This window comes from Limanda limanda, chromosome 12 (assembly GCF_963576545.1).
Source record: "Limanda limanda chromosome 12, fLimLim1.1, whole genome shotgun sequence".
NCBI lineage: Eukaryota > Metazoa > Chordata > Actinopteri > Pleuronectiformes > Pleuronectidae > Limanda > Limanda limanda.
Genome location: NC_083647.1, coordinates 16,224,904 through 16,243,344, shown reverse-complemented (window position 1 = coordinate 16,243,344; position 18,441 = coordinate 16,224,904). Strand labels below are relative to the sequence as shown.

The window sequence follows — 18,441 nt, the reverse complement described above, 5'->3', positions numbered from 1 at the left end:
AGAGGCCTCCCCCCCCATGACACCGGCGCGGCACCCTGACCGCACCCTTGAATTCCGCGACACACCTGCCCTCTCTCTCTTGTCTCTGCACTCACAGAGAGCGTCGATGCCCCTCATTTCAGTTCAACTACAAGCAAAAAAACAAAACCAACAAACATTGCTCAACAACGGTGTTTGTGGGGAGCGTGGCGATGGAATGAGGCGGCCTGAAGGGGATGGATGAGAACCACACACACACTCATCACATTCTGCGGACAGCGTGGGGAGAATGGCGGGCACGCTTGCCTCCACCCCACACAACCCCCCCCTCGTTTTCAGCATGAGGGGTCGAAACACCTGTTCCACTGTAGGCACCTGTCACTTATCACACACACTCAGCTCTCATCGCTAGTCCCGCTCAGCGGCTTGCTGGTTAGTCAGCTGGCAAGCCGTACCTCTCCCTTAGTTTCACGGTCATTGTGTTCGCTAACAAAGATATTTTCATGTTTTTTTTCTCCTTTTGTTTAAAAAAATAAATTGTGTCTTATATAGATATATATATGTGTTTAATATTTATATAAAATGCATATATTCGGGTCTGTTATTTTTCTTCTTCATCAATTTTCATATCTGGTTTGTCTCTTCAGCTTACATCAAGATCGAGTGTGTGATGTTCCCACTCGTCTGCATGTATATAATATATTAGAAAAAAAAATACGTACAGAAACACAAGTACTACAAGATATATCGAGAAAAAGGAACCTATTTAACATCACACAGCACGAAGCGCCATATGTGACTAACAAAGTTGTGGTGGTTGTTTGACTTTTTTTTCTTTTGTCGCTCGTTTCTTCGCTTTTTGTCTTTTTTTATTTTAGTTGGAGAGGTGTCGTTTTTTGCTAAACTACTAGATGTGTATTCTTACTCTGTATTTTATACCCCAACACTTTTTGCATGCTTACTTATTTCCGTAGATGAGGAGCTGAGGTGTTTTTTTTATTTTTATTGTCGTTTGTGATGACAGGGAAATAAATGGTGTGACGCTTCTGACGCGAGTGCATATCCCCACGCAGAGTTTAAAAGTGACGTCTTTCGGGGGGAAAAGCTTAATGGGTTTTTTGTATGATTGACGGTTCAGTCATGGTATGGAGGCAAATTTGCATTTGTCGCTTTTTGGGGGATTTGATGGATCAGAGACAGTTAATCCCCCCCCCCCTCATTTCCTTCAAGGGTTTAAGGGAGGTTGTTTGTTTGTTTTTCTCTCTGACTCTGTTTGTTGAATTTCATATCTTTAATGTTTTGGTTATGTCGTTTGATCAAACCCACTTTCTATGTGTCAGGTTTTTTCTTCTGAAACCTACTGCTTTTTTTGCACTGAGTATCTCTTGATATCTCCAAGCAACTGCGGAGCTCTCACGCGTCTGCTGCTGCGCGCCTGATTACTACTGCGCTGCTTTTCTCTGTAAATAGCTGAGCGTGGTGTCGAGTTGTGGAAATAGTCCTTTTAGATTTTGTAGTTTACCTGGAAGCATTTTGCTGAGAAAAGGGAATATTAGGGTAGCCTCATGAGATATCAACCAAAGCATTCACTCACCTCACATCAGAAACATACAGTGATTCTTTTTCTGAAAGACACCTAATGTATATTTGTTAATCTGAGAGAAATCACATTTTCCCAACACATCTGCAAATACTTTCTTGCATTTTTATTTTATATTGAAAAAAGTCCTTTTCCACTTTTTTTGTCTTTTGGCACAAACTCAAACTAATTTCCCTAAAAAAAAAATCATAACTTTCTTACTTCCTTTCCTTCTTTTATTGTGAAATTCTCCCGTCAGTCCTTTATCAGATTAATGTGCTTCAACTACTCTTTAGATGAAATCATTCTGTGCTTTAGAAGCAACAGGAACAAATGTTTCTAACAGGGATCTTTGGGTGTCAGCAGTGAGTCTAAACCTTGTTTGTCATTAGGCAGCATGAAATCGAACTTTTTTGCTGTTTTATTTTGCAAAAGTCCATCTGCATGTGAGCACTTTATCGTCAGTGTTTCGTTTCCTCGACATGAATTGTCTTTCTTGAGACAAAGTAGGAAGCACATTGAATTTCTTGTTTCTTTCGTGTTTTTTCTTTTTATCTCAAGCTGAACACCTGGTTAGCCTTTTCACCAGCATATTGCAGTGAGTGATACGCTCCACTTCCTTTTTGCTAGCGTGAACCTTGGAGAATTTCAGGCCTTTTTGGATATATATATATATATATATGAAAATGTGCTACTGGAAAGCGTGCAGAGACGCAGCACAGTAAGAGGCTGAAAACGAGGCAGGATGACACTGCAGAACAAAATCAATGTCTTTGTTTTTGTGTTTGTCCAAAAGAAAAACATAATCTTATCTTCTGAGAGAGTTAAACAGTTCTTTGAGATTCATCGTGTGGGCAGAGTGCAGTTTTATTGGCACTACAGTGAAGCTGTCATGGTTATTGAAGCAGACTGCAGATCGGTGGAGCTGCTGAGGTGGATTATGAGGAAGAGGAAGCAGTGGGACACTTGTGGAGGTTTTTTTACTCTGGTCATGGTGTTTAAAACTGGGTGCATTTTGGTCACAGAGGAAATGAAAAAATGTATATTTGTGTACATATGCCAAGTTTTTTTGTTGCTGAGGCCAGTCCCAGTGTGCGGTTTGTTACGGCTTCTCTTTGCAATGTTGTAACGGGAAAAAATATGACATAAAAAAGTGTAACAATAAGTCCTGCTCGATCAAAAGCAACTGTCATTGTGTTGTGTTCAACAGTTCGACATGGACTCAGTTTGAAGGTTTCTTTTACTTTCGGGGAACGTCTACTAAAAAGGTCAATAATACACTTTGTCACTGTTGTACTGTTTCTGTTGAAATATGAATATTGTATCTTGTATTGTAGAATTCCAGAAAACAAAGTAGCAAAACAAGCAATAATTTACAGTTCTATAATACCGGTATCTGTATTTTCATGGTCTGTACTTACTTCTCAGAGATGGTCTCTGTCTCTTACAGTATCTGCTTCTATTTGTGTAGTATAATAGTCCTTTGTTTCACATACAATATACATAAAGACTTATTCTTAAAAGCCATGTTTTGTGTGGTTTATTTTAGGGCTTTCGAGAAGAAACGAGTGGAAACAAAATCTCGAGCAACAATGTCAACATTGGCTTTAAATGAAGACTTATTCCCCTGCAATTAATGTTCTGATTGCATAAAAATATATTTGCTAAGAAATGGATCTTTTTTGTTATATCAGAAGTTCTTTAAAACCCTTAAAGCTGTTTTAATGCATTTCCTTTTGTCATCAGAAATTAAACAAATATAGACTTTTTGCTATAAGCCTTTCCATCAGTTTGTATCTAGATCTGCATGTATGTACGTTATTGTCCACTATTTAATATATACATAAAACCTTTTATACTTTGTATGTTGTATTAGAAAAGCAGAGATAACACTTCCAGCCCCATCTTTATTTGAGCTAGCAAATGAAGTCTCTTGGAAAAGTAGGATAAGAAAAACAATGTTTAGTATGGAACTAGAGGAGTTTTAATTTGAATCTCACTGTTGATTGAAATCCAACCAAAACTGTAATCGTCCTATCTTATGGGTTTTTGGCCCAAAAATGCTATGTTCCTATTGGCAAATTCGTGCTTAGCTCTACTTCAATGTTGGCATGCTTGAGTAAAGCTTTACATCAGGACAATCATAAAAATAACATGTAATAAGTTGGTGACCATTTCAGACACAGTGCATTTCCAACCATTTATAATCTTCTCATCCCTCCTTAAAAAGTGTTTGCATTCCTTAAAATTTGTGACTGACTTCCACACAAAGCTATAACAAATACTTACCACTGCAATGACATTGATTTGAATATAATTATAAAATAGAGGAGTAGTACAGGCAATGGAAGTTGGCTCCTGATGTTAGGGTTAAAGTTTTGTCCGGTCTTGTTTCAATTAATGACTCGTTCAGTGAGCCATACATGACCTGGCCTGCTTTTCAGCCGCCTTTTGAATTTCACGGCTGCAGTTTCCTCTCGTCAGTCAAACAGAACCGACGACTGCTCGTGAATCCTTTAACAAAAGATTTCTCTCCCCCTGACAAGCTGCATGTCATTATTGCGTGAGGAGGGAAAAAACCAAAGGCGAAACAGTCGCACACTCTCGGCTCAGATTGCACAAAAAGATGTTTTGCAAGCGCAGGTTCGACCACAGAGGAAAGAGTATCTGTCTACGTGCTGAAAGACACAAATCACCTTGGTTTCAACTTCAAGCTTAGAATTTTTGCAAGTCATACTTAATGATTTTGTCTGTGTGTCAAACATGATCCACGATCATACATGTTACCTGTGTCCCTGTTAAATGATCTACAAAGGTCAAAACAATGGAGCACTGTCAGAGTGCGTCAGGTACAGAGGACTGATTAATGGCTGTGAGATGAGGCCTGCTCTGGATCACCCTGTGCCTTCTTCTCCGTGACACAAAAAGCCCTCTCTTCCTGGAGAGCAGATGGGGGAATTCCTCCTCACAATGCCCCTCGCTGTTGAACTTGACGATACTGTACGTGTGCAACTCGGGGCAGCAGATCAGGTTCTCGTGGTCCTCCAGGGTGTTAGTGGAGCCAGTGCCTCCAGATTCCTTTTAGACCGGTGCTCTCCAGGATCACACAGCACCAACGTCTCTCTTGCAGGAATGTAAAGTGATGCATTAGTCTTGAGCGAACAATACAGCCAGGTCCTTAGTAAAGTGGACCCTTAAAAGCACACACATATAGTTGAGTCAACATGTGCTGTTCTTAGATAGAGCTTCACACAGCTAATCTCAGAATCATTTAACCAGACAGGTAAAGATTAGAAGTTGTACATATAATTTGATTTGTGTAGACTCAAACTTTACAATTCATTGATTCAAAATACTGAAATATATGATTATTGACTATTGTACTGTTACTTTCACAATAAAACTTGACATGATCGGGACACTGTTTGTAAAAGGTACTTATGCAGACTAAGCTTGGTCTTATTTTCAGATAAGACATAAGATCAGAATTGCTGATACTTTTCCATCCTTTCTAAGGGAAACCTTTCACCCTTCACTGTGCAACCAGAGTTAACTTACCATGATTGCCAGAGAAAATTGATCTTGAAAATGACAATTAACAATTCGAAAAGCCATATACCACTAGTTATAATAATAATAATGATAATAATTTGGCTCTACAACAGGCCCCTTGACCCTCAAAGGTTAAGCGGTAAAGATAATGGATGGATAGATAGATTTTGGTCATGTAGTGCTTTTAACAAATGCTCAAAGACATTGAATATAAGTTTAAAATAATAAAAGCACATTAAAAAAATACTTCCTTAACCTCACATAACAAGAAAAGCCAATAAAAGTAAATAACTAGAAATGTACAGCACAAATCATTTATCACACATTAAAAGCAGTTCTGAACAGGTGTTATGAGCAATGTTTTGAAGGCTACACCCACTGATTAATATAAAATGTTGTTTTCAGGGATAAATCAAGCTGATTTATTCCCCTCATATAAACTAGGCACTCAGAGTAAATAGCCCTGCCAAGGACCAACAAATCCCTCATAAAACCACATGGGTTTTTATTTGGATCTGAACCAACAAACATTAAATAAATATCGTAAATATTTTGTGACTATCTTGCAAAGTTAGAGAAATTGTAAACAAAATTTGAATGGGTTCCCATACCCCATCCCTTCACCAAGTTAAGTCTATAATCTATTCAGTGCTTTTTATAAATAAAAATATAAGTAATCCTGTTGAATAGCACATAGACAAACAAACAAACCCAGACGCAAACATGAATTCCTTGGTGGCTCACCCAAAAGGTAATTGGGTGAACCACCTGTTGTTTAACCCTCCCTGGATATTTTAGCACACGGGTTGTTTACTGTACCACATTCACAGTAGACTGAAACCAACACAATGCCAGGAGGCCATTATGAAAGGTTGTATTCTTCTTTATGAAACCTGACCCTCGGTATTCAGACTGCAGCAATCGTCTTCCACTACAAGGAACCACAGGGACACGCATGGGGACACCTGTTCCTGTGCAAGTGCTAAGCCTGTAAACAGCCCCTTCAGCCCACTGGGCCCAGCTGAGCACTGTCTGCGTTTCCCAACACATGAAGTCTGGTTACACGTTCTCACAAAGCCACAACACTGACTTGCTTTGTGGTCGTGGGCACCACCCGGCCCCGGGAGGAAACATGAGGCCCGGTCCTGACGACTTGTTCGCACTGTGTGGGGAAAGCCTACCGGGGCAAGTGTGTCACAGGAGCCTGGGTGCCACAGAAGAAGAATGGCATGGATACTAGGACAGTTGGAAAGATGAGCAAAATATTACCAGTGAGAACAGTTGTGTTTGTTCAGGAGAAAAACTTTCACACAAACTTTATCCTTCCCATAAACACACCCAGTGCCCTTTGAACGAGTGCACCGCAATTCACAGTTAATCATCAACCACATGGATAAAACGCAGTTTTAAATACCTGAAGGGATTTGTGATGTCATGCTTTGTCCACAGAACAACACAAAACATGCACACACATTATTCATCTCCATCAATAGGAGGTAATGATTGGATTGTTTTCCATTTTAGTGACACACAAACCCAGAAGTGTAGCATATCCACTGGATGGAATTATCTTTTTGAGTTAGTTCCGTCTCTTTTTGACTGAATGCACAGGGACAAGTCCTGAGAACTCCATGTGAGACATCCTATCAGATGCAGACTAACAGATTTCGAGAGGCAGTAGTCATGGTGAGGGGCCGAGCGGTGGAGGCAGCTCTTTGATCGGCGGCGGTGTGCATGGCACGCCTAAGGGCCTGGCGGAAGGACCTGAAAAACCAGCTGCCTGAGATTATTACTCTTAGCGAGGAGCAGCGAGTGAACAAGCGTTGAGCCTCCTCCTTTTCCTCCTCAACCTCCTCCTCCTCCTCCTCCTCCTAGTCCTCCTCCTCTTCACATAAACACTCTGATTCCCACAGACACCACACACACATACACAGGTACAGAGGAATCTCTGCTTGTTTTTGGAACCCTTCTGTTTTTTACCTGTGGGACTTCAGCAGCACCTGGGACTTTACATTCCTCCCCCGGAGCAGCTCACACACTCTCCTCCCTCCCCACACCTGCTGTGATCTGTCGGCCCACCACCAGTGGACTATGCCCCCTTCTGTCAGCTGAGGGTGGGGGGGCGCCAAGCTGCTCAGGGTCCTGTCTGGAGAAGGCTTGGGCTGAAATCAAAGAGGAGACGGTTAGGTAAGTCACAAGGTTGATCACTGCCTCTGTGAGTTTCCCTCCACACAGTGGTGCCTATGAGTGTGTGTCACTGCAATGTGGTTGTATCAGGGTGTGTGTGTGTGTGTGTGTGTGAGAGAACGTATGCTCCTCCAGACAACATGGCAGGTGAGTCGCAGGTGAAAGGGAATAGTTCACATTCCAAAGAGCCCGAGGATTAATAAATCTCTTCTTACTCTGTGAACCATGTGGACCGACACAGATTTAAGTCAATTCCAGATCCAGATCTGTCTGTGTGTGTGTGTGTGTGTTTCTCTTAATGATAACAGACTGTCTGATGGAGTGGCTGCTGTAATCACCCATGTCATCAGTAGCCACGTAATAGGAAAATATGACTGCTATTTGTACAGTGTCGCTGCTGTAATTCAAAGCTAAACAGTGTCAGTAGACAGAGAGATGATGGTTTTAGGCTCTTAGCTCAGGTACAGCTGATTCCTGACAAATTGGCAGATTTCTCTGTGTAAGAATAGAAAAATGACTCGTTCTTCTATGTGTTTTACTCATTAAATTAGGCTTCAGGGACTCACTGAGCTGCACAGACGCTCCAACATTTGGCTAAAAATACAGTTTGGATCACTGTAAGATGTGTCAGTTTGAGTTAGGTAAAGTAGTAAGATTTTATTTAAATGCCTCTTTCATTTTATACCCCCTATGTGAGAGCTGTGGCCAGAGGCATTATGTTTTCTGTCTTTCCCAATATTGTGAGAATTAAGTCTCAGGGACCCTTTGAATGAACTTCTTGAAATTTGGCACAAACAAACTATTTTTAATTGTATATATCGCCAAATCATATCATACATTATCTCAAGGCACTTTAAGGTTGAGACTTTACAAAATGATTCTTAAAGTTTCCAGGCTGAACTGATTGGATTTCAGTTGTTTAAGAGTCACTGTGCCATCACTAAATCCCCTCTAAGACTATAACTCAAGAATTCATCAGCAAATGGTCATCACTACATGTGTTAAACGAGTCTGAACAGACATGAGACGTTGACAGAGGCGTACAACTGCAAGGTGGAAATCCTAGTTTATTATCTAGTTATTAGCATAGATGTTTTCAAGATGGACCTTAGGCAAAAGCTGAGTTTTTCAGACATGCACTGAAGTCCACACATTTTCCTTAAAATATTTGAGAACGCAAGTATCAGAGTCATCGCTCTGGACATTTTCTGGTACTATTCCTGTCAGCCCCCCTAGTAAAATTTCCAAATGACCCCGATACCGGATGTGCTGTAAAGAAACGTTACGTCCAACCTCTTGCATGCTCAACCCAGACACCACCCCCTCATCTTGACATGTTGTAAATCTTGTGAATGCGTCTGAACCGGACAATCTCCGGCTCCTTTCTTAGATCTTAGGTAAAAGGCAAAGTCCGAAGAAGGTTCAGACCCAATTTTCTGGACATTTCCTGGGGTTCCTGTCTGAAAATGGCGAGATAGACAATTGTAAAAAAGCAAAAGGAAACCCTCCAAACGATAAAAACCTTAAAGATTCTAAAAGTATACTGATGGGGATAAGTTTAATAAACAAACTGTTCCCTCTGTGAAGGTTTAATGATATGATAAGATCTCATTTTAATGAAAAAAGGATTCCTTTAAAGATTTTGTAAGCCATCAGATACAGGGTTTATCACAGCCCAGCCCTGTCTGAGACGTCTGAATGAACTGCCCACTTTCGCATGAAAGAGAAAATAATCTTCTGTCTCTCTCAGTCGCTGGGGAACACGCAGCTTCTTTGTCGTAATGACAAAGTGGATTTCGTCAGTCCTTTTTCATTTTAAAAATTCTTTCTTTAAACTCCACCAGGGATGTTATGTTTTTTTATCCAGGGGAGAAACCAGGGGGGTGGGGGGGCAGGGGGCACTAGCTCCAGCTGATATCTGATTGGCCGCTGAAGTACGCCTGTCCTGTCACTTTTGTCTACAAATAAAAATCTAGTGAATTCAAATGTGGATTCTTAAGGGTACTGTGAGGTACATGTTTTTTAAGTTGAGTTAATTGAGTTTGGTGTTTAATTATTGATAATAGTTATGCATTGAAATCATCATCTGGATATTTGTAAATCAGTCAGGGCAATGCAGGATTTACTTTAACGCTACATGCTGAGTTTAGTGCAAGAATCAACACTGCTCCTTCCAAAAGTCACTCTCACGCGAGCTGAGACTCAGATGTATCACAGTTTTACAACACACGTTTTATTAGTTAATCTCTGATATCACTTTGGTCAAATAAAGGCCGATGCATGTGGTGCCAAGCAATGTGAGTGCTGCTGCAAATCTCTCAGGGATTGACTGAGGTTGATGAAAGACGTACTTAAATGTCTCTCTAATGTGACGTCTGGAAAACAAGTATTAGCGTTTGGGATGTTTACATCTGACGTGATACAGACAATGCGTCCCTGTTCTCCCGGGCAGAGCCCACGTAATTGTCCCATCCGTGTCTTATTAACCTGTTTCAAATTGACTGCTCAAATATTGACTCCAAACCAAACGTCATTCGGCGAAGGTCAGGCTTTGAACGTGTTTACGAACAGGAGACCGTGTTTTCTGATGTGTGGAGAGAAAAGGTGCGGGGGGGGGGGGGGGGGGGGGGATAGTTGAGCAACTTAACAGCTTTGTCTGGTGTTTCCTCATATAGAGAGGGGGGGAAAAGAGGAAACTAAATTGTTCCTGCTCTCTCGACTCTCTGAACAAACCAATAAATGATTTGTTTACTGAGGGTGGAAGAGAGGATATTGAATCTGCGGTGCAGCTGAAGATCTGTGTCTCGTAGAACAACAAACCGACGTTATTACAGCGAAGAAGAAACAGACATCAGAGAAACGGATTGAGGCCACTTTGAGCTACAACTCCTTTAAAAGTTAGGCTAAATTAGAAAATAATAATTTAATCAAATTATAACTTAACCAGTAGATCCAATAGAATATATATATAAATATGTATATTTATATATACATTTCAATATGTATATAATCTAAATAAACATACATGTAAACAAATGACTGATTCAAGAATAAAGTCACATTTACCACATCATATATACTCTGCTGATTGATAGAAACATAGCAACTACACATATATAAAATCTACAATATTCTTCATATGTACAATACTGCCAAATCATAATCAATATGTCTGACTTCTTGGCCAGTGCAGTTACATTACAATATCAATACCCTGCGTTTAAATCTCAGTTTCCCATATTAATGTTGCTACTGGTTCTTTCTCACCTTTAGAAGTTATTACGTTCCATTATCAACGAAGCCATAAGGCTTTAGTGTCATATTTCAATTTCCCTGGTACTTCTTTGTTCCCTCATTGTGACAACAAAGAACGGGATTCCACCGCTTCCTGCGAGTCTGTTGCCGCGCTACATTTTTAACAAACCACAGAACGCTTTGTTCCTTTTAAAGCAATTTGTGGAGTGAAAATAAATAAGAAAAGACATTGATACACCGCCGGTCCCTCCATGGTGTGTTTTCTCAGAAGTCAGAGCTTCCTTAGAGTAGGATGGTTGTTTCTTTTGGCAGGTTTAGACGTCAGACGTCATCTTCAACAGACGTCTTTTACATGCTGAACCAGCTCTTTGTGTAGATTTGTGCAAGAAAGTATCGATGCCCACCTTTGCTCACCAGCAGAAATATTTTGTTTGTAATAATGTAGTTTGGCAGCAAGGTGAGAAGATTCTCTATATTTGAATCTGTGGCGTTACAAAATACCAGTTGTGTTAACTGTCCTGGAGGTGGGGTAAGGTGAGGGTTACTCGATCCTTATTGACGTGTACCACACCAAAGCTACGCCTAAATATGACCGAGAGTCAATTGGATGAATTACCCACTTCTGTTTGAACACGCTGTCCCGTGGGAGTCGACACACCCACCCATCCCTAATATGACGTCTGCCTTTGCCAAGGCCACAGTTAAATGTATCTCAAGCATCTCTACCTTTTTCCAACCAGAGCATTTCAGTTAAAGTATCTATTCAATATTTAATCTGACATTTTACCGCCTGCTCCTGCAGCAGTTTGTTTGGTTTGAACCTGTGTAGGCTTTGAAAACAAGTCTCACTCCGATCATGCCCTCACTTGACTGGCGCACACACATAATCCCTGTTAGATGACAGTGATTCAGAGGCATCAGTGCTGCATTGTTGTCATAGCACAATCTCATGTTGAATTGATACAGTTTCCAGCTGACATGATGTGATGTGTGTTGAAGCACAAAATTGTTCTTTCATCCATCTATAGTCTTCATAACCAAAAGGTTTTGCAGAAAACTAATTCAAATAATAAAAAACATTTTTAAATATGATGATATCATCTTTGATCTGCCCGATCAGCTTGAAAAAAATGCTAAAGACAGGTAGCCTACAGTACTGTCCACCATAAATAATAGTAACATATATCTTGTGCACTTTAATGTTACAGCACAAAGGTACAAAGTCCCTCTCATAGGGTCTCATCAGGTCTCATTAATGTGGTTACTTCACATTTCAACATGCTTCTTTGTTTGGATTCAATCAATGTTCAAATTCTCCCCTTCTCCTGTTAAACCTCAAATCTCTACATCTTCATATTGACTGACTGTACATTTGGTACGTTTAAGCTGATAACTGTATAGTAAATGAATACACATCACTTTCCACCGTATTGTGCAAAGCCCTTTGAGCATGGCATTGCCCCAGCACGCAGTAACCAAAGCAATGGTGTTATCAACCTCACACAGATCAGTTGGCCACTTATCAGGAGCTGTCACCTCTGCAAACAGCAAACCTGATATATGTCCGTGCTAATCTCTGTGCTTAATAGTCTGTCAACACAGGTGAGTTAGCTCTGTAATATTTGCTGTAGAGAAGGAAGCTGGATAAGATGTGCATGACACATGACGGGCGAGTACCGGCTTCGATTGTCCAGTCAAAATCCCTGGATGAGGTTGTAAAAAGGTCCCTACACAACGAGAGTCTATAGGGAAAATGTACACCTTTAGGCTCCATTAATGGCCGAGTCCATTACATGTTAAACACAATATCGTGATTATCATCGAAAGAGGAGTCTGAAAAAGAAATGTAATCTCATAATAATCTAGTGGATAGGCTATTTAAAAGCATTTAACACAAAGGGAAGCATGATTTTAGAAGAATTATTCAACATTCAAGCAGGTTAGCTAAGCTTAGCATAAATATTTGAAAAAGGGAAGAAAGTCCACTTACTAGCAACAATTATGCAATAAGATGGCCGACATGTCTGCTCTTCCTCCCACTTAATATATGATATATGCATACATAATATACCTAATATATGCATAAATGAAGCCAAAATATCGCAAATATGGGGACTGCCATATTTGCGCTGTTAACGTTGTCTGGAGCCATTGTCAGTATCTGTGTATTATCGGGAAAATAGCACTTGAAAATACATAAAAATTATTTGTAGTGTAGCCATCTACTAACGTGGAGTTCTAGATTGGTGATATGTACTGAAACCAGCCACCAGGGGAGCAATTTAGATGTTCACTTTTTTTTCGCCAACTGTCATGTCATACATCTTAAAACTGAACAGATTACCATGAAACGGATGTGGAAGGATGCGTTAGGGGTCAGGGAAGAGGACATTCAATTTTTTGCATTATGAGATCAGGTGTTTTTTAACATTTTTACCGTTTTCCCTAAACCATGCAGCTTCATTTGTTTTAAGGGGACCGTTGGGCCTCGGCGGAGGAATGCGCTGTTCTAGTTGTAATGTGTTTTAATGCTTAATAACCAAATCAGATTGTCCACCATAAATGCAAAGCCTGTTTTTCTCTGACAGCACCAAGTCTACACCCTGCATGATTCCAGGGTTAGTCACTGAAGCATTTACAGGAATAACGAAAACGTAGAAGCAAAAAAAGATAATTTCAGTAGTAAATTGTGATTCTAAGCTGAGCGATCAGGTCATATAATTAAATATAATTATGTGTGCCTTCGTTTTAATTTGATGCTTCTGCACTTTGTTTACCGTCACGTCGCGTGAAAAAGAGGATGAGGAACTCCGATAATTACGCTTGTGCAGTTCTGGCACATGAGAAATGAGAAACCTTTCTGTACACAGTGGAAATCTAAACATAATCACATGTAGGCATTGAACACAAAGTGACCGCCTGTATATTCATTTTATGGGAAGTTTGCATGACTTCCCGTCTATTTGCATGCAAGAAGTAACAGTAGAGGGGAAGGGGAAGTATCAGTTACTGGGACAGCCCCGACCCACAGCTCTGTACAGATCGTTTTCTGTTGAATATCAGGGATCCTCCATATCGTGAGAGGAAACCATCATGACTCATTACAATTACAACACAGCAGATTAGATGCCGATCTTGTAGATTTTATGAGTCAACCATTAAACACGTTATCAGGCCTGTGACCTGCCCGAACCCGACCGGCTCTCCCAGGCCTGGGGGGGCGGGAATCCTTCTCCAGGCTCACTCTGTCATGTTGAATACAGCAGCCCACTTCTTCAACCGGCTGTTAGAAGGAGCCAACTTCCCCTTGTGTTACCACCATGTTCTCGTGGATTCTCTGTAGCCGATGACACCGAGCAATGACTTGACATTTTCACCTGATCTAGAAATACGACAAAAGCCACTTACTTTAAACTTTCTGCATAATCACCAGAGTTGAATTTCATGTGCAAGTAACAGGAGCTGCATAATCCATCTCCTTCTACCTTAGGCCACAAACCTATTAAAAACCCTACCTAGTGTACAGTATGAGGTGTGACGCGATGGTGGTGATGTCAGTAATGATTATTGTTTCATACATGATCTTCCGGTGAGGCTCCACATTCTAGTGGTTTCTATAGAACCTAAGTGACCGGTGCCTCTCCCTCTGCTACTCATCAGAGTGGTGTCGCACAGCTATGTTTGTCTTCAAATAAATTATTCTCGTTTCCTTATTACCTTCGCCAAGGAGGTTACTTTTTTGTCTGTGTTTGACTGATCGTTGGCGGGATTACACAAATACTACTATACAGTCTACCACAAGACTTGGTGGAAGGATGCGCTATGGATCAGGGAAGAACCCATCAAATCTTGGTTTTTCTTTCTTCTTTCTTTCTTTGTTATTACGAGATAGGAAGAAAAATATCAGATTGTTTAATCTGTAATATGACAGCTTGCTCTTGCCTCCGCCGAGGAGGTTATGTTTTCATTACTGTTTGTCTATCTGTTAGCTTGATTATGAAAAAACTACTCAACCGAAACATTCAAAACATGGTGGAAGGGTGGGGTTAACCTTTGAAGTAGATTTGATTACGGGGGTGGACCCAGGATTTTTTTTTCACCTTCTTTCAGATTTAAGTTGAGTTTTTCTACATTTTTGTGAATTTCTCATGAAATGATGCTGACATCTTTCTGGAAAAAAAAACAACAATATCTAGGGGACTGATATCTATGAGTATTTGCTTTTTGATACAGGTTGATTGAATCAAAAGGGACTGTTGGACACTATTCTAGTGCTTGAGCCTCGTGTTTAACTTTATTTCACTAAAGTGGCTTCTTTCTTTTTTGTCTTTGTAGGTTATTGCTGAAGATGCAAGCCTCAACTGTCTCACCTGTGACCAACACTACTGCACTTTCAAACACCACCGTCACAAAGTCCCCAGAACAAATCCTCATCCAGAGTAAGGATACCCCACATTGCGTTCATGTCTGTGTTTTGTCTTCTTCAGTTGCATATTGATAAGACGACCATGTGAGGTGTTAGTTATATCAACCATCAGAGACGCATCCTCTCCAGGAACTTTAGTTTAAAAAATGTTATATGATAAGCCAAGCCTCTTAAATAACAACCTGTTGCATCATGAAGCCGTACATGGGAGCGGCACTCATGCATTTAATAAAAACATTAAACATAATTTGATGTTCCGTTTGCCTGTGCGTAATCTCGTTGCTAAGCATTGCTTACTTCTTCAGGAGTGTAAACAAAACAAGCTGCCTCATGTGGAGCAGTTAGATCGGAAATGCAAATTTTAAGAGGGATAAAAAAAACTAAGGCTCAACTTTTAAATGACTCATTCCTCCTCTTTCTGTGTCCGTCAGGTTCTGGGGCTATGATCGCTATCATCGTCATAGGTATCATCATCATTCTCGCCATTCTACTGATCATCCTGAAGACGTACAACAGGTAGAGGCGCATTCCTGTTCGACACCACAATTCCTGCCCTCTGAATGTCACAAGCAGTACAATTCCAGCCATGCTATTTTTATCGGAGGACAATGAACAGCGTTTGTATTATTATCTTTTCATTTGGCTCCGTCCGTGAGACCTAAAAAAATTAAATAAACATCACCCATTTTGTTAAATTGGTAATCACTCTATCATATTGATTTATATGTTTTGATATGTAACCTTTTAAAAGTAAACAGTCCTCTTCACACCACTCACATGAAAACAGTACCGCCAAAGAGGGATGTTCCACTTTTAGACTGTTAAGTCTGAAAGTTTAGAGAAAAGTCGTTGGCACATATTTTTATCTTGTTTTGTTTTTTAAATCATCCTCCAACCCCTTGGATTTATCTCATGACACCTTGAGTTGTATTGACCAGCAAGTCGGACACTTTGGACTCTACTGATCCATGATGTGTCATCGCTCATGTCTCTTAATCTAAAGGCCAAAAAAAGTCTAAGAGAAGAACATATGGCAGAAAAAGTTTGAAAGCAGTAGCATTCAATATAAAAAGATTTCCTGAGCAGATGAGGAAATTGATTCTTAATTCAAATTAAAGGCCTATATTATAAACAAAGTTTACTAAAACTATCAAGTCAATAGTAGAATAAACCTTGTCAGTTAATTTATGTGATGAATTTTATTTTGAATTCTAAATTCTTATTATTATTATGAAGCATTTTATTGTGTACTTCTCACAGTTTCAGCTGGTTATATCTACTTTCTTTTATGTCTGTATGTGTAAGTCATAACAATTCCTCATTTACGACAAGATGACAAATGTGTAAAGTTGTAAAGTGAAAAGTAACTAGTAACTCCAGCTGTCAATCATTATGTTTCGTAAAATGGAAAATGCTTGTAAAAAGTATCTCCTATCTTTTATTACCGTAGTTGTGACAAATGTAAGGAAATGGGCTCTGTAATGCTTTGCCACTGTAAAGCTCGGGGTCGGGAGCCCCCAAGGGATTGTATAATTAATCTAAGGGGTCACAAAATGATGAATGAGAATAGAACACAGTAACACATGTTAATTAAGATTGATATTAGGGAAACACACGGCAACAGTATATTAATAAATATGGATTATTTTATTCAGTTTTGTTTTACCGTTGTTTTCATTCCTATTTCATTTTGTTTTCCTTTCTTCAATTTTTTCGATGACAGATGTGTTTGGGATCTTTTGTAATTTTTCCACTAAAGTAAAAGGCCTACTTGCAAAATCAGACTAGAAGGCTTTCAAATATTTTAAAACAATGTCCTGCTAGATACGAGCGATGTGAGATCTATTCTAACATGACCTCATTGTTTCCAGGTGGACCCATGCATCCAGAGTCCTAGGAGGGAGCACCAAACCTCGTCCCAAGATGTCACAGTCCACAGTGCACAGCAGCGTGCCGCTAAGCACCCTGGGAATCAGCTCTGTGTCGAGCAGCATCCCCAATTCCATCCCAGCCTCAGAGAACAGCTTCCATCTGCCCAGAGCGGAGCTGACCAGCGTGGAGGAGAACCACTTAGAGCAGTTCAGCACCACCAGCAGCTCCACCGTGGTTACCATACATGAATCTCCGTCGTTAGGGAACACATAGCACCATGACTGCACTCTAGTCTCACAACAGGCATAGACTGCTGCGCCGTCCACGTCCGTGACCACCCACGGTGCGTGTTGACTGAATCCTGTGGAAACTCAACCCGTGATGTCAGAGTTATCACTGTCAATCCTCACCAACTGAGCCACTGCTGGTCACTACAGGGATACATGTCATTTTGGTGTACAAAAACACACAATGTGAACAAAATGGTACCAGACACAGACGAAATGTATCACATGAAGGATGTTGCATGAAGAAAGCGTGTTAAGAGTATAGACACCTATACACATATCAAGTTTCTTACTGTTTGTACTGTTTGTTGATGTTCTGTCAGTACTAAAACCATGAAGAATATGTATAGTAAAGGCTGTAATGGCTCGACAATGCTGGTCATAAGTGTGTACATTTCTGCATAAAGGAGAACTCTATATGTTCATGAGTAAATGTAGAATTTGTATAACAGAAAATAAAGACAGTGTGCTGGATGATAATCATTACCAGCCCTTTTCAGGTCATATCTTGATAGAGCAGATATATATCTATAAAGAATATTCTTTGATTAAACTGGTTCACATGACATCACACTGTCTTTGTCTCCTGACCCTCAGAATCTCAAAGATTAGTTTTACTTCAATGAATCTCTCAAATGTCAATGAATTTTATTTTTTACTATGTAGAATGAAGAGACCACAGAGAAATAGCTGAACACACTGATGTGAGTTCTCTGTTTTTCAAAGTTGGCACCAAAAGGACTTTGCACTTTATTTTCATTGTTCTCTGTGTTTGTATTGTTTGTGGCTCTTTAGTGAAAGAAAAGAGATGAAATAAAAAATGTCATATTTCTAAATGTGGCTGCTTGTCATTTGTGTGGAAGAAAGTGTGAAGTGAAGCTTGGGGTGAAGATTAAAAGGATGTAGTAAGCACAGCAGAGAAAAGAAAAGAAAAAAGAGAGGAAAATAAAAGAAGTAATGGTTATTAGTATTATTGTTATTTTTGTATTATTATTATTATGTTAATTATTATGATGGTGATTATTATTGTTGGTATAATTCATATTTTTCTTGGTACCTTTCATCCTCGTACTTTGAAAGGTTGCGAGGCTGCATTCAAGACAACTAGACGTGTTGTAGAATGCTACATTTCTAGACGAACTCTTCAGTAAAAGAAGTTCTGTAGCTTCATTCATTTGAATTTCTTGTTTATATAACATAATATATAACATTACATATATATTATATCATATGGATATAATTGAGGGTGTTCATTATTTCTACGAACGTTGAAGTTGACTCACAAACACGGAGCGCTCTTGAAC

At 39.8% G+C, this 18,441-nt stretch overlaps 1 protein-coding gene across 1 annotated transcript; it reads left to right on the top strand.

Moving 5' to 3' along the window:
- The first annotated feature begins 7,047 nt into the window (after positions 1-7,047).
- Positions 7,048-17,973, top strand: ncmap (non-compact myelin associated protein). The gene is made up of 4 exons (XM_061083266.1): positions 7,048-7,297; positions 14,888-14,991; positions 15,410-15,494; positions 16,850-17,973. The coding sequence occupies exons 2-4, from the start codon at positions 14,901-14,903 to the stop codon at positions 17,121-17,123; spliced, it is 450 nt and encodes a 149-aa protein (XP_060939249.1). The 5' UTR covers positions 7,048-7,297; positions 14,888-14,900; the 3' UTR covers positions 17,124-17,973.
- Positions 17,974-18,441: the final 468 nt, after the last annotated feature.